This window comes from Ictalurus furcatus, chromosome 7 (assembly GCF_023375685.1).
Source record: "Ictalurus furcatus strain D&B chromosome 7, Billie_1.0, whole genome shotgun sequence".
NCBI lineage: Eukaryota > Metazoa > Chordata > Actinopteri > Siluriformes > Ictaluridae > Ictalurus > Ictalurus furcatus.
Genome location: NC_071261.1, coordinates 15,853,514 through 15,869,075, shown reverse-complemented (window position 1 = coordinate 15,869,075; position 15,562 = coordinate 15,853,514). Strand labels below are relative to the sequence as shown.

The 15,562-nt window shown below is 38.9% G+C and overlaps 1 protein-coding gene across 1 annotated transcript in view; it reads right to left on the bottom strand.

Moving 5' to 3' along the window:
* LOC128609960 (nuclear factor 1 B-type) overlaps nt 1-4,683 on the bottom strand; it is a 105,527-nt gene extending 100,844 nt beyond the window's left edge. The window contains exon 1 of the mRNA XM_053628917.1: nt 4,377-4,683. Within this exon, the coding sequence (XP_053484892.1) occupies nt 4,377-4,472 (96 nt within the window). The 5' untranslated portion in view covers nt 4,473-4,683. The remainder of the gene's footprint in view (nt 1-4,376) is intronic.
* Between the last annotated feature and the right edge of the window lie 10,879 nt (nt 4,684-15,562).

Genomic DNA, 15,562 nt, shown 5'->3' with positions numbered 1-15,562 from the left:
CCGCTAATTCAATGGGTCTTGATTGACATGACAAGTGCGCATGAAATGTGCGTTTCTGCTGGCCTCTCATATTATGTCTTCATTAAACACGTCACTTCATAAACCTCATCTGTTGGGATGTACGCACTAATACATGACAGTTTCACTTTTCCTGTAATTTTAGCCACTGATTTAAAAAAGCACAGAACATGACAGTTCCAGCTTAAAAGTGATGCAACAAACAGAATATATAAAACATGCAAAACAAATGCTACACTGTGTTTGACTTTTTTTTAATTGCTTTTTACACTTATGTAAGACTCAAGTAAGTGTCCTGGTACTACAGACATTTCAGATGTGCCATTCCATCCTTATATAAACCGGGTGCTGTGTTCCAGGGCCTCTTATCTGCTTTCTCGTCCTAATCTTACATCTCCTTCCATCTCCCACTGACCCTTTTGGCAACAAAGAGACCCATTTTTCTGTTAATTACACAGGGTAGATCCTCGTCAGGCGCCGGTGCACAGGGCTATAGCACCCAGATCACGCAGACTTAACATGCTACTAGAAAAGGTCCTCGTTTTAACACTAATTACAAAAATTGCTTTCAGACTTACATATGACATGTGGCACCTACAACATTAAAAAAAATGTGCTGCAGGACGGCAAAAGATTTCATCAACCTCTTAACTAACTACTATGGTCAAACACAAGCTATTTATTGCTCTTCCTTTTTTTTTGCCATCTGCTCTCCTTATCTGTGATGGTGTTATGAGAGGAATGTGAAGAGATACTGAGTGTGAATTCAGACACATTACAACCTGATATAATGCCTGTTTACACTGATTAAAAATAGAAAGTGGGAATAAATGTGAGTCTGAGAAACAGCAAGGTGTTAGCTAAAAAAAGAATAATTTATTAGACTACAATAGTAATAAATATAATGCCATCAATATGCACTATTATTTAAACTTTTAAAAACCAGCGTATTAGATAATTAGTTATTTCATCATAAAGCCTACAATACAGTAACTCCTATCATGTTTTTTTGTAATAATCATGCTAGTTTAGATTTATTTATTTGTTTGTTTGCTTGTTTATTTACTTGTGTGTTTGTTTGTTTATCCGGGACAAATAATCAGCGTTAGTATTTATGATGTAACTGTGTAAGATTGGTTCAAATGGTTCATTTTCATCTGCTGTCCCTGAGCAGGTTGATGTTTAAGGAAAAAATTAAATGAAAGCACATTACTATGAATGGAAACATAGTTTAACTATTGTACAACTTTTCAAGAAATGTTCAAGAAGTTTGAATATCACCTCTAAATACTGACTTCCTCAAAACAATCAGCCTTCATGTTAATAACCGCTTAAAGCAAGAGACATTCAGTTAACAAGTCTGAGCCAGAAATCACCTGGCATGCCTTCCCAGATTTGAATTGACTCGGGGTTCAATCTAAAATTCCCCTTTGGCTGCCCATTTCATCACAATTTGCCAGTTTTTCATTTCGCATTTATCCTTTGCATAAACCCTTAACCCAAATTCCATGTGGTCATCTGCTCCAACATAACAACAAGAAATGATAAAAATATATAAAGACATTTGTGATCATGAGACACCATGTTCCTGAGCATTATATCCCAGTAGCCTTCAGAGCATATCATAAACACAGCCACTGGAAGGATTCCTCATTTATTTCTACCCTTCCACTAATCCTTTTAATTACTGCCTTAGTAAATGCTAATGTTATTCATGATTAGTTGGTATTATGCTAATCTCTGACCCACATTCAGCCGAGAAAGCAGGAGCATCGTCGGAAGGCCAGATTGCTCAGAGGCTGCACACAAACTGACATCAGTCTCCCAGCTGTACAGAGCGAGCCAGACAGGAGCTTCCTGAGAAATAACGGTGAGGAAACGTCAAAAAAAAAATTGAGGGGTGCGGGTGGGGGTGGTCATAATCGTTTACCTTAATGAACGACTGTTGGCAACAAGGATTAGTGATAAATGCAGGTTTCCACACTGCACAGGCCACCCCAGCATCTGCTCAGTTCAGCTTCCTGTACGTCTTAGTTACTCTTTCTATCCTTTAAGTCAGCAGTTCTCGAACTTTTTATATACAGGGACCCCTAAACCTTTGAAATAAACCCCATGAGTGTAGATTTATTCCGCAAATATAATTTAAATGGGTACAGTAATATTTTGTCCAGAGAACACATTAAGTTGCCATTATTTATAGCCTTACTTGTTTTGCGTTATTAAGACTTGAATTAAACCCATCCACTAGAATGGACCTGTCAAACCAGCTAATAATTATAAGAACACAATAATAAATATAATAACTTTGATAATTGTGATTTCCTTTCACTGTAATTTATTATTTTTTTTAAATCATGGATGCCTGACTATGCTTATAGACCCCCTTTTATGAACCACTGCGTTGTGTAAAATAGCCTTCATCACCTGTAAATGAACTTGTAAGTTTAAATGCAGTTCAGCATTCATCAGGTGAGTCCTCATGTGACCTGATATCTTTCTCTTGTACCTTCAGTACACATACAAACCACAAACCCAGAGTTTCACCAAGCTTTACACAGAAGATGCAGTAATTACATCTCCACATTTCGTTCAAATACTTGAAGTAGGGTAAAACCATATAATAAAGCAATATGGATATCCAAAATGAAACAAATAATAATGAAGCCTTATTTAAAACAAATGACATTAAATAAATGGACTACTAGCTTAATATAGCTACAAAATAAAGGCATCTACTGCTTCTTGTGTCCACTGTGTTGCACTTAAAATTAGTTAAAGGTTTGGTAAATATTCTGATTAAAATGAATTTTAACCATGTTATTGCAAAACTTCACATTTACAACATACCAACACTGTCAAATCCCAAATGTCTCTAAAGTTCCACACTAAGCAGGTAAAGGAAAACATTTGTGTAGTAAATTCTATCAAATAAAAATGTCACATTTTTTCCAAATTTATTTTGCATTATATGAAAAGATAATAATAATAATAATAATAATAATAATAATAATAATAATAATAATAATAATAACATTGAAATGAAATAGGTTTTAGATAGAATGTAACTATAGTAATGAGTTAAATGAAGGCATGTTATTTAAATTTAAATCAAATTATGCTTGCTAGAAAGTCTAGGAAAGTTTAATTTTCGTAAAACTCATTTTAGCTTGCATGTCCTGCACATTGCACATCATGCAACAAACGATTTTAACATAAAGGACATTTCTTACAATACAGTAGTTCCAAATGCATAAACAAGGTTAAAGAGAAACCGCCTCTTTGTTGAAAAAAAAGAAGATTTTTCCAGACTAACTGTGTATAATCATCAGGCGTAAAAAATAAAAGTAGTTCAAATTAAGTTACAATTCCAGCCCAGCTCATGCACTTGTGTAACGACACACAGATGGAAGCATTAAAGACTTAAATTGACTGATGGCAGAAAAGTTAGCCTCGAACACTGAGAAGGAATTAATATTCCTAGTAGTCTAAGATCCAGCAGTAGTTTCATTTAGTGCAGAGGCCAGACAAAAGCCCATTGTTCACCAGCAGCGCAAAATGGACAAACAGAGAGAAAAAAAAATGTCAGCAAGTGCAGGGCACGACCATATCTTAAAAACCACCGTATTCATAAAAGGCTGAAGCAAGACACAACTTTGAAGCAGACTCAGTGGCAGAGGTAGAAAAATCCAGCAAAATCATTTCGGTGTTGGATGAAGGCTGACACAGAAATAAGGTGAAGACTTGGATTTCACTTCTTTTCCAATTCCTAAATGGTGAGCTCATGAGTCAACAGCTACTACTCAGAGTTACCACTTGCTGCTTTCACCACATCACGAAACTGGTTCCAGCACGGACTACAATAACACACGGCTGATTACGATATGATCTGTAACCTATCACAGCGTGACAGACTGCTTTTCCCCCTGACGAGGATAGAGTGGACTCCCTGACACAGCCTTAACCCTCTGACATCAAGCCAAGCGCAGGGTTACGCAACCCGCTCAACCTGCTTGACCCTGACGACATGCATGGCCCCTGTACACACTTCGCTGAACAACAACACACACACCAACATCTGAAGAGGGGTCGCAGTGAGAGGTGAGAGTACAAGTACAAGTTCTGCTAAATATTCACAAATTCCTGTGCTATTTTAAGTGTAGGATGACATATATATACCATTGCTGTTACTCGAAAGACAATATGGTTTTTGAGTGTTTGTCTGAGTTTTTGGAAAATTTGCAACACAATCCTCATCAACAATGCAGCAATGAACTCTGAAGGAGGGGTTACCTGTGCATACGTCTTAGTCATTAGGTATGGAAAAAAAAATATGTAGGGGGAAGAAAAGGCAGACTTACCATCCACCAGGTCCTGGCTGTCATGTCATAGCATAACTGCCATTTGATGGAGCCGTCTGCTGTTTTCCCAGCCATCGCCCTTTCAGGAGCTTTCATCAGGAGCAGCTCAGCAGCAGATAACACACCTAATCAAGCCTTCATCAGATGCCACACACTCAGCCTCATGTAGGCCAATCCTTATCACACTGCATTATGGGAAAACGCAGACACACACACACACGCGCACACACACACACACACACACGGCCCTGTGCATAAGCGATGACTCCAGCCTCCGCAGCTGCCTATAATGACAGGATCAGGATCTGGAATCCTCTCTCTCGCTCTCTCTTACACACACACACACACACACACACACACACACACACACACACACACACACACACACACACACGCTATTCAGGCAGGGCTTTAATTTTTTAAGCAGTGTACATTAGGAGCACGACTCTTTTGTGGCATCCTGAGGAGTGCAGCAAGTGAGACACCAGTGAGGGGCTTTTGTAGGGAAAATGCGGTATAAACTTTATTTGCATTCCTGCCTATTGTATATTGTTTGACTTGTAGTTTGGACAGCCCTCCCCATATCTTCTCCACACACACAGACACACACACTTCAGCCCCCTTCCCCTGACACCCCTTTAGTCAATGAGGGGAGGCCCAAATAGGAATTAATTTCCCCATTCAAAAGCGGGGAGTTTCATAGACATGAGAGTGAGGCACGGTTCAGATATCACACACCGCTTACATGGGGCACAAGCGAGATACTGAGAAGACCGATACAGACTGGCGATGCAGTATTCTCAGCCTTTTCCCTCTACAACCAGGATTGTTCTATTTATTCCATTATTTTTCTACTTTTTAGTTGCAAGGAAAATTTCACACACACACACACACACATATATATATATATATATATATATATATATATATATATATATATATATATATATATATATATATATATATATCAGTACCACACACAGAGAAAAGGTGCATTGAACATTTTTGAAATTTTACAAGCTATTGCATTTGGTAACATATTGTTTGAATTTGTCTTTTTTTTTCTCCAAATTTCTTTCATTTTTGTGTTTACTAAATAGGTAAAAGGGAATTCTTATATAATGAATTTATGTGCTGTTTTAATATTAAGCAAAAATTAGAAATCTATGACAGATAAATTCATTTAATGTGTGCTGTAACATACTCATAAAATTATACATCTTATTTGTTTGCACCAATATTAAAAAGTGTTGTTTTTTGTTTGTTTGTTTTTTAGATTAGTTTACTAATGGCTATGCGTATACTGTTTACACATACTACACTAATGGGAATAACACCATGTGAATTCAGATGTATTAAAATATATTTAAAAACTCTCAGTGTAGCTGCTTGTTACAGACTAAACGAAGGGAGATTCCTGAAGTAAGAGAGAATGTTATTAAAGATATTTTTGGAGTTATTGATATCTAGTTGGAACTTTAATTCTAGTTTAAAGTTAACATCCACCAAAGCCACATGAAGGATTTGTTTATTTACAGTTTTGCCTAACAATGTTGAGAAATTTTAGTCTAACGAGCCATTTTAACTTATTTTAGTTGCACATAAGCAAGCTTTCAGTGATTTAACATCGATTTTACATTTAGTAACTGTTCATTCACAAGGACTTGTATGCCAAAATCTAAGACAAATTATAAATATTTTCCTTATATAAGGAAAAATATATGCGTAATTGATGATATGGTGATGATGTCTGAGGAAATGTTTATCTAACATTTATGGAAGGAGCCCCCAGTGTCAGTAAGTTATCCTTCATGGGAGAGTCTTCGGAACAGAGCACTTTGCAGTTTCTGGTTCATCTGTAACATGTCAAGCAGTGTTTTTTGTCTTATTAATTCCAAGAGGCAGAAATATAGAGAGGCTCGTAATGGGAATGACAGTTTACAGCTTCAATAACAAGTGAAATAACTTGTAAACTGTAACCAATCATGACATGTTGCTCATTATAATTAATTAAAATTTGTAATCATTGGAAAATTGCAGTGGTATAAGGGGAATAAAGCACTTTGAGATGTGCTATTGAAAAATAATCAGCTTTGGGGTGGTAACAACATATCCCAGTATTGATTAGTTCCCTATAAAAGCACAGGTGGTTGTGTTTTATTCCTTATAGTAACATTCTGTTTGACTGAAGTGTTAATACAAAATTCTATGACAAACTCAGAAAAAAAACACACAAGCACACACAAACTAACCACTCAAGAACACATCTAATAACATCAACTTATTTACATCATGTTGCTCTTTTTCATGAGTGTCCAAGCTTTCAAACTGTTACAGGTGGCTTTTGTTAATAGCAGCTTTCATGCAGTTGCTTACAGTAATTCATAGTAGCATTTTTCCCTACTTTTTCCTATATTTATTTAACCACTGACTTTCCCTCAAACGGCAGCAGTCAGGTTATACCAACACGCAAAAGCTTGTCTTCTGAGAGTTGCTCTCGTGACATGTAGATCTGAATCTGAACATGTGCTTTTCATCCCACTCTTGCGACATTGCAATTGATTCTCAGACATGCTAGCAAATGAACAACATTCTCACTTTTGACATTTAGAGTGAGCGTCAACCTGCCTCCCAAGCATGCGTGGTGGGCTTTGGAGAGTGAATGCCAGCTTTGTGCCATGTTTGGGACTCTCTTTGTAACCTATCCAGACCTTTTTCCCTCGGCTGCGAATTCCCAACCTCCGCCTCCTCGCAGAATGTTCCCGCCAGTGACTGCTTCCCTCTGAGTGAATTGTTGGTTTGTGTGAGACCATGCCTTTAAGTCAGGGGCGCAGTGCGACTGGCATCCGAGGGTCAAGGAGGCATTTCACAAAGCAGCACAGCCTTGAAGAATACCCCCTCACTACCCCCTCAGTGCAGTGGTGTTCTTTATATTTCCGTAACCTTTCCCACATTTCTGTAGCTGTGCAATTGGGGAGACTATTCATTAAAACCTATAGTTTAAGTGTCATATGTTACAACAACAATGGTGGAGCATGCTGAATTAATAACTGATAGGGGTTATTCAAGGGATATTATCCTCCAAAAGAACTCCGTGAATAAAAGTTCATTGAATAAAGATAAAAAAAAAAAAACTTAATAAGACAGGAAGTACTACGATCATACAACTGTTGGCTATGGAAGTCATGGGTAGCACATGGAACACCACATACTTAGTGATTTCTTGGTGCATTTTGAGCAGAAGGCAATGTTTAAAGATTTTAAAGAATACCCAGAATACATTTTTGATAGACGTCTGGGTTTGCAATCTGGACTTAATGCCTGTAACCAAATTTAGGCCCAATGGGACAGGCTGTCTGGCAGTTACAAGAAAAGAGAATGTTGGTTTGTGCTATATTCCAATAATTCTACTACTTTTTATAAGCAAATGTCAACAACAGGTGGTAATTTGATAGTTATGCCAGGGTCAGTCAGGTATAATGTAGGTAAATAAATTCTGACAGTATTCTATTCAAATTACTGAACGGTTCAACTTTGCTTAGTTGGCTCAGGTTCCATGAAGTATAGCCAGGGAGTCAGTCATTTATTTATTTATTTATTTTTACTTTTTTTTTTTTTTTACATAACATGATGGTGGAGATCATCTACTATATACCACTACAGTTATGCTGTAGGTGTTATAGTTATTATGATTGTAAGTCACTTTAATTGAATGGCTTTAAAATGATGCAGTCATACTGGTTTCTTATACATCAATCAGCCATAATGTTAAAACCACCTGACAAATATTGCGTAGTTCTCACTTGTGCCACCAAATCTCTGGACTCCACAAGACCTCTGAAGGTGTGCTGTGGTATCTGGCACCAAGACGTTAGCAGCAGATCCTTTAAGTCCTATAAGTTGGGAGGTGGGGCCCTCGATGGATCAGACTTGTTTGCCCAGCACATCCCACAGATGCTCGATCAGATTGAGATCTGGAGAATTTGGAGTCCAAGTCAACATCTTGAACTCTGTCATGTTCCTCAAACCATTTCTGAACAATTTTTGCAGTGTGGCAGGAAGCATTATCCTGCTGAAAGAGGACACTGCCATTAGTGAATACCGCTGCTATGAAGGGGTGTACTTGGTTTGCAACAATGCCTAGGTACAGGCCAGGACCCAAGGTTTCCCAGCAAAACATGGCCCAGACCATCACTTTCTTCCCATAGTGCATCCTGGTGCCATCTCTTCCCCAGGTAAGGGGTGCACACACATTCAGCCATCCACATGAAGTAAAGGAAAATGTAATTCATCAGATCAGGTCACCTTCTTCCATTGCTCCATGATCCAGTTATAATGCTCACATGCCCGTTGTAGGTGCTTCCAGTGGTGGACAGGGGTCAGCATGGGCACTCTGACCGGTCTGCGGCTACGCAGTCCAATATGCAGCAAGCTGAGATGTATTGTGTGTTCTGACACCTTTCTATCATAGCCAGCATTAACTTTTTCAGCAATTTGTGCTACAGTAGCTCTTCTGTGGGATTGGACCAGACAGGCTAGCCTTCACTCCCCATGCACATCAACAAGCTTTGGGTGCCCATGACCCTGTCTCCGGTTCACCGGTTGTCCTTCCTATTAACCACTGCATACCGGGAACATCCCATAAAGACTGCCGTTTTGGAGATGCTCTGACCCAGTCGTCTAGCCATCACAATTTGGCCCTTGTCAAAGTCTCTTAGATCCTTACGCTTGCCCATTTTTCCTGCTTTCAACACATGTTGAGAACTGACTGTTGACTTGCTGCCTAATATATCCCACCCCTTGACAGGTGCCTCTGTAATGAGATAATCAGTGTTATTCAATTCACCTGTCAATGGTTTCAATTTTATGGCTGATCCATTGTAGGAGTTTGTTCATTTTCTAATCTAAAACTCTATTATTCTCAACTTAAAAAGTATTTTCTAAATATAAAAAGAACACTTTAATAAATTAATTTTAAGAAAATTAAGAAATCAGCATGATGCAAAATATTGCAGCTCTACATTTTAACACAGTATGACTGGTTTAGGTTCTGTGTAGGTTCAGAAATAATAAGCACTTAGCTCTAATAACTTAATATAAATTGGTTAAATTCCAAAATTGATTTTGATTTTTAATTTCTCACTATATAAATAACATTATAACATTAAGTCGTGTTTTTTTTAAAGACATATAAAATCTTATAATTCCAAGGTCCGGGTTTGGCAGGTGTTGGTACTTTATAAAATAGATTATGTTCTTAAAACTATGATTTTATGAACCTATGATTTTTATTATTTTATAATAAAAAATTGGGTCCCTATAATTGCAGAATATTGGGTCTAAAGTTCCCAATGATCATTCCATATTGTTTAATATGGTTTATATATGGTCAAATTGGTTTCTCACAAATTGATAAGAGAAAAGGTGAACCTGCCCTATGTTTACGCCAGATAATTCATCTCTATATTCATTAACTCAGACTTTCAAATGTATGAACTACTAGACCTATTACAGTCACCCATGAACAGACAAAATAATTACAAAACATTACCTGACAAACACTTGACATGATCTGATGTGTACTGATACTATTCATGCAGCACAAGGTTGTCATAATGACAGATAACCAAGTTAAGTGGGTGCAAATAGCTATGGACAGGTGACAAATTAAAGGAAAAACCATAATAAACTGTTTAGGTATGGCGTTGGGCCACCAGGATCCACCAGAACATCTGCAATGGACCTTGGCACATACTCTACAAGTGTCTGGAAGTGTACTGGAGGCATGAACACCTTTCTTCCCAAAGATATTCCCTCAATTGGTGTTTTGATGATGGTTACAGAGTAAGTGGACACATCAGTCTAAAATCTCCCAATTAAGTTGAGATCTGCTGACTGTGAAGGCATTTACAAATAAATGTGTCTTGTTAGTATTTGGTGTCATGTGTTATATCTGTAATTCTCTCTCTCTTTCTCTCTCTCTCTCTCTCTCTATCTATCTGATTTACCTAGTTTTCATAGTCATCAAACACACTGAGTGAGCTTTTATGGCCTGTGGATGTGGAAATTATCATGCTGGAAGAGAAGACTTCCCTCAGAGTATAAATGTTTTTCAAACGATAAAGGTGATCAGTCAGAATCATATTACATTGCAGTGACTCTTCCCTTTAAGGGGAAAATGTCTCCCATAACATAAACGAGTGGTTATGTTTGTTTGTTTTTTTTCTTTTAATGTATCACCCACATATAGCTGAATGATTCACAGAATTAAGCTTGATACTGTACGTGCTCTGTGTATTTGTGGGGCAGCGGTAGATAAAGCTCCATGTTAATGATGGGAAGATTGTGAATTTGAATCCCAGAACAGCCTGATATCCAATACTGGGCTCTTGAGTAAAGCCCTTAACCTTCAATTGTATCCTCTTTTGAATGTAGGTCACTTTAGATAAAATTGTATGCAAATGAATAAGTGTATTTACTAATTTCTGCTAATTTAACAATTTATTTAGTAAGAAGGGTGACAGAGCAAGTTGGTCCGAGTAAAAGTTTTTAAACTTTGCTTTTAAAATGTAAAGTAAGGAACAATTAGAAGTTGTGAAGTAAAAGTTTAAATTTGATGCAAACTTTTACAATGGAGTAAAGTAGAAATATTCCAGAATATACTTAAGTGCAATGAAGAAGTATTTCTACTATACATACTGTTCCTATAGGCCAATGCAAATGACCACCTGTCACTCCATAGAAAAAGAAGACATCTGCTTTAGGACAATAAGAGGGGGACAATAGGAGTTAATTGATTCCAGTCATAACATACGTGTTTGTATGTCCCAGGAACATGGTTAAGTCAATCAGAGCACCACAATCAGAGACCACACAAATCAGACATGAATCTCCACAGACTAAAATGTAACAAACCACCAAATGATGAAGCCAACTTTATATTAACAGCCAGTGACACTGAATGGCATAACAGGATCAATGGCCATACAGTACCCCCTGCGCATTATTTAGTATTAAGCTTGATAATTAATTCCAATTATTCCTAAAAGTTTAATTAGTGTCAGCATTATTTCTAATCGCAATTATGCATATAATAAGAACAGCGTCCTTTGGGTCATGTTAAAATTAAATAAAGTTTGCTCATTTGATTATTGCCTCATGAAGACAATGTAGTGGGAATAAATAATTAAAAGAAACCACCTCTGTTCACTTGCACTGGTGTAACCCATGGCGATCCAACCTTTTCAATGAAGTCTGTCTGAGGCGAGTGAGAGAGCCTTGTGTTTGTTTCGAGGTCAGCACTCACACTCTCAGTGTGCTGGGAGCAACATTAAAGACTTTCTGCCAAGAGTCTTTTTTTCTCCTTAGAGGGCGAGGTGGCCCGCCATGACACAGGCAATCCTCTGGGGTGGCTCAGAGGAGGTACGAGCAACTGTCAGTCAGAGGAAGAATATGGAGCAGCGGGGAAGCCCGTCAGCACTGACAGGGGCCGTCATTCACAGCACGGCACTGAGGAGGACACACACCGAGCCAATCAACAGAGACCCTGCTGAGGACAGACAGCATCAGGACGGGAGGCATCCAACCATGACGATGGAGGGCGGGTGGCTTTTGGGGCTTTTGAGGGTTCAGCACGAGTTAATGACAAGACAGACTTCTTCGAGGTAGAGATATACATTTTCATGAATTCAGGGTTTGAGCAATGTATGGAATGTAGCAGAAAGTCTCATTCCACACTACAATTCAAGGACAACTGGAAATGTGTTCAGTGGTTACCATTTACGTCTCAAATTACCAAAGTAGGCAGCTAGCTAGCCTCCCACATTGGATAAAAAGCTACATTACATTCCAAATGAGCCTTTTTAGGATAAAGGATGTGAATAGTGAGCTAGCCTAGCAAGGAAGTTCAAATAAGGTAGACGTGGGGCAGAGATAGGTTTCACGGTGGAACTAGCTCTTTTTGGGTTTAGCCACCACCTTTCAGCAGGGCACAATGAACATACACGAGCACACACACACTTTACCGAACCAATGAATTGTTCTTTATCCACCACACTATCCAAAGCTCAGTATCCAAAAGACGTCTCCTCGCAACCGTCCCCAGCACTGCGGTATTAGGCCTGCCAGCCTAGAGGAAGTACATAAGGAGCTCTTTGTTAGGCTGTACTGGAGAGACATTGTGTAGAATACAGTGCCTGCCCAAGATAAAAGGCTTGCCTTTCCTCTCATCTAAGCAAAGTTTATCCTCCCCGAAGTCTCCCCTTTCTGCTCGGCCGACAAAGGGATGGCTTCAGTCGTAGAGCACTTTCACTTATCGAAATGTCCATCATTTGAAGCCATTTAGATCCGGCGATGTGAAAACGTGTCATACTTCACTGCTCTTAAGTAAAATTTAGAGGATTAACCAAGACACTGGTACACCTTTACATCAAAATCATATTTCGACTATGTAAACAGTGTTTTAATTTATGCATAAGACAGAGCAGATGCTTTTTGTCCATTAGAGAACTGTAAAATCTATTTAAGAGGTTTTTGGGGTTTTTTGAGCTTCACTCAGCGCCACTACTGAGGGAATCACAGGCACATTCTTTCCAGGATTAAAGCCAGGCAACTTGATTCTGAGTCCCCGGCTCTCAGGTGGTCCTCAGAGAGCAGTTTAGACCAGGTGTCACCCAGTTCAGGACTCAGGTAGCAGAACTTCCTGTATAACAATGAGCTGAATAAGGAAAGCCATACAGTATATGGCTCCAGTTTGAAACACCTTCACTTGCAGCTGGCAGGCTTTTAACAAATTCGTAAATAGCACTGACTTGTACCGGATCATTTGAAGTGTGTTAGTTTATTCTGGAGCTGAAAACAGGAACAGCAACTGTTCAGCTGGAGGAAGAGAGATTCCTACTCACCTCATAGATATTGTCCACAGCTGGCTCCACAGCTGTTATACATTGCTTGCTTCAGAAGCAAAGGACAAGTGGAATAGTGCTCAGATAGGGACTCTCATTCTAATACACACAGGGCACTACCGGTTCATGAGGAGATATACATTTCATGTGTGTGTTGTGTGTATAATCTGATATACCGGAAAGGACACAAGCAATGAAAGATGCAAATTTCTAATATTAAAAGTGCTCCTTCAATGCCATAGCCAGAGTATAATATGAGCTAAGAAACTCACATACTAACTACATTGTTAGCAGAAGTTTGTTTCACTGAGATTTCAAGGGAGAAGAAGCTAATATGTGTCTACCAAAACTCCACACAGGTTCACAAGCACAGTTGCCAAAAGCCAAAGCCATGGTCATGGCCTACATGTTTATGGTCCTGGGGACATACCAAAAGGCCTCGTGTGCTTTTCGAGCACTGATTAAACAGATATAAGGCATCAGGGTATTGGAGATGCCAGGGACTCCAACTGGCAACTCAAAGCAGCACTTAACTGTCACATCAGCCATGTGTGGCACGGTGCCCATCACCAGAGAGACGGTGGCAAACAGCAGGGCATGAGCCTGAGAGAGCCAGACAGAGCAGGCGTGGGGCATCGGGCCAGAGCCACCGAGAGACACAACAATCCCCCAAAACACTCCACGCCAAATCCTCACACGTCCAAATAAAAGGTTACATCTGGCATAAATTACCAAAATCAAACAATTTGAAATCCAATTGGGAGTGCTTTAACATTTCTGGAGTGCAGGAAACAATACATGGCTGTGCATATTGAGTTCGTGTAAACACTGGGAAATCACAGATGTGTGACTTATGCTTAGGTTGGAATCAAGCCAGCATTATGGACACGCAGATACAGAAAACGTGTATTAGTCTGATGGCTAGATACATGCTTCACATAATCGTGTGCCACAAAGTGTGCATTTTATCATACAAACACATAGGTGTGTCTGGATTTACACCCATCATGGCACAGGAAAACCCTTGCTGTACTACTATAGCCTTCTTGGCTGAGCTTATGCAAATCAAACAAGTAAAACAAAAATTCCCCATATTACTTTAAGAAATGGCTTATGAATTCACTGTAGTTCAACAATAAGTCAAACTGCAGCATGATTAGTGGAGGATGGGAATATTTTGAATTTATATCACTGTGTTATGGTTAAAAAACACAGGCTGCATAAAGAGAAAGAATAACTGACTAAATCCTGTTTATTTACAATACATACGCTTATTAGACTTATCTGTGACAACTAAAAGTTAAACTATAGAGACTTAACAAGAAAGACTCTTCTTACCCCTATTGTTTTCCATAAAAATGTACAAGTTGTCAGTTTATTAGGTGCATCTATCTTGAAAACATGCATTGATCTGAGCTTGGTTTTTACAGGGTGCTTGATACACTGTGCAAAAAATATTTCATTCATCTTCAGTAACCAGTGATCGGGACGGTCAGTGGATGCGGAGCCTATCCCAGGACACACTGGGAACTAGGAATGAATACACCCTGGACTGGATGCAAGGAACAATGTTGTACCATGCAGTAATGCTTATCTGCTTTGCCCAGTTGTTGGAAATTAGACACCCATGAAAAGCTCTACTTTCCAGCCCATACAAGAGCAAGTCTGATCGCTGGTAGATTTTTTTCCCTTTGTGCTCCATTCCTAATAAACTGGAAACGGATGTACATGCCCAGCATTAAGAAAATGCTAGAGCCAGGATATCTAGCGCCAACTAGTCATGCCATGTTTAATGTCATTAAGGGGATTTGTTTTGTCAATACCAACACTCAGCTGAAGATTGATAAGTCACGTGATGTGTAAGGTGGAAAATATAGACACATCTCAGTTAGTTTACTAATAGAAATTTGGCTTCATTGTCATTTATTTTTCAGGAAAACAGAATGAATCACTCGAACTGTAGTTAATTGACTGCTGACAGTGAATTAGCTGTGGGTGCACTTGGGGGGGGGGGGGGAGACAAAACAGAGTGGGACATCCTTTATGACCAGATAGCAGATGGGATAAGTGAATGAGTGTAAGGGAGAACAGAGAGATGGAAAGCAAGCCGAGAGGATCACGTAGGTTCTCAGAGTAACACAGATGGGAATGTAGGGAGCCTCAGCCTGGAGCAAAGAGCTGAGCTTTATTTGTGTAAGATTAGAAAAATAACCTGCATCTGTTGATTGACAGCTGAGATTCCCTCACAGATGGTCTGCTTTGAGGTCATGGGGAAACTCTATT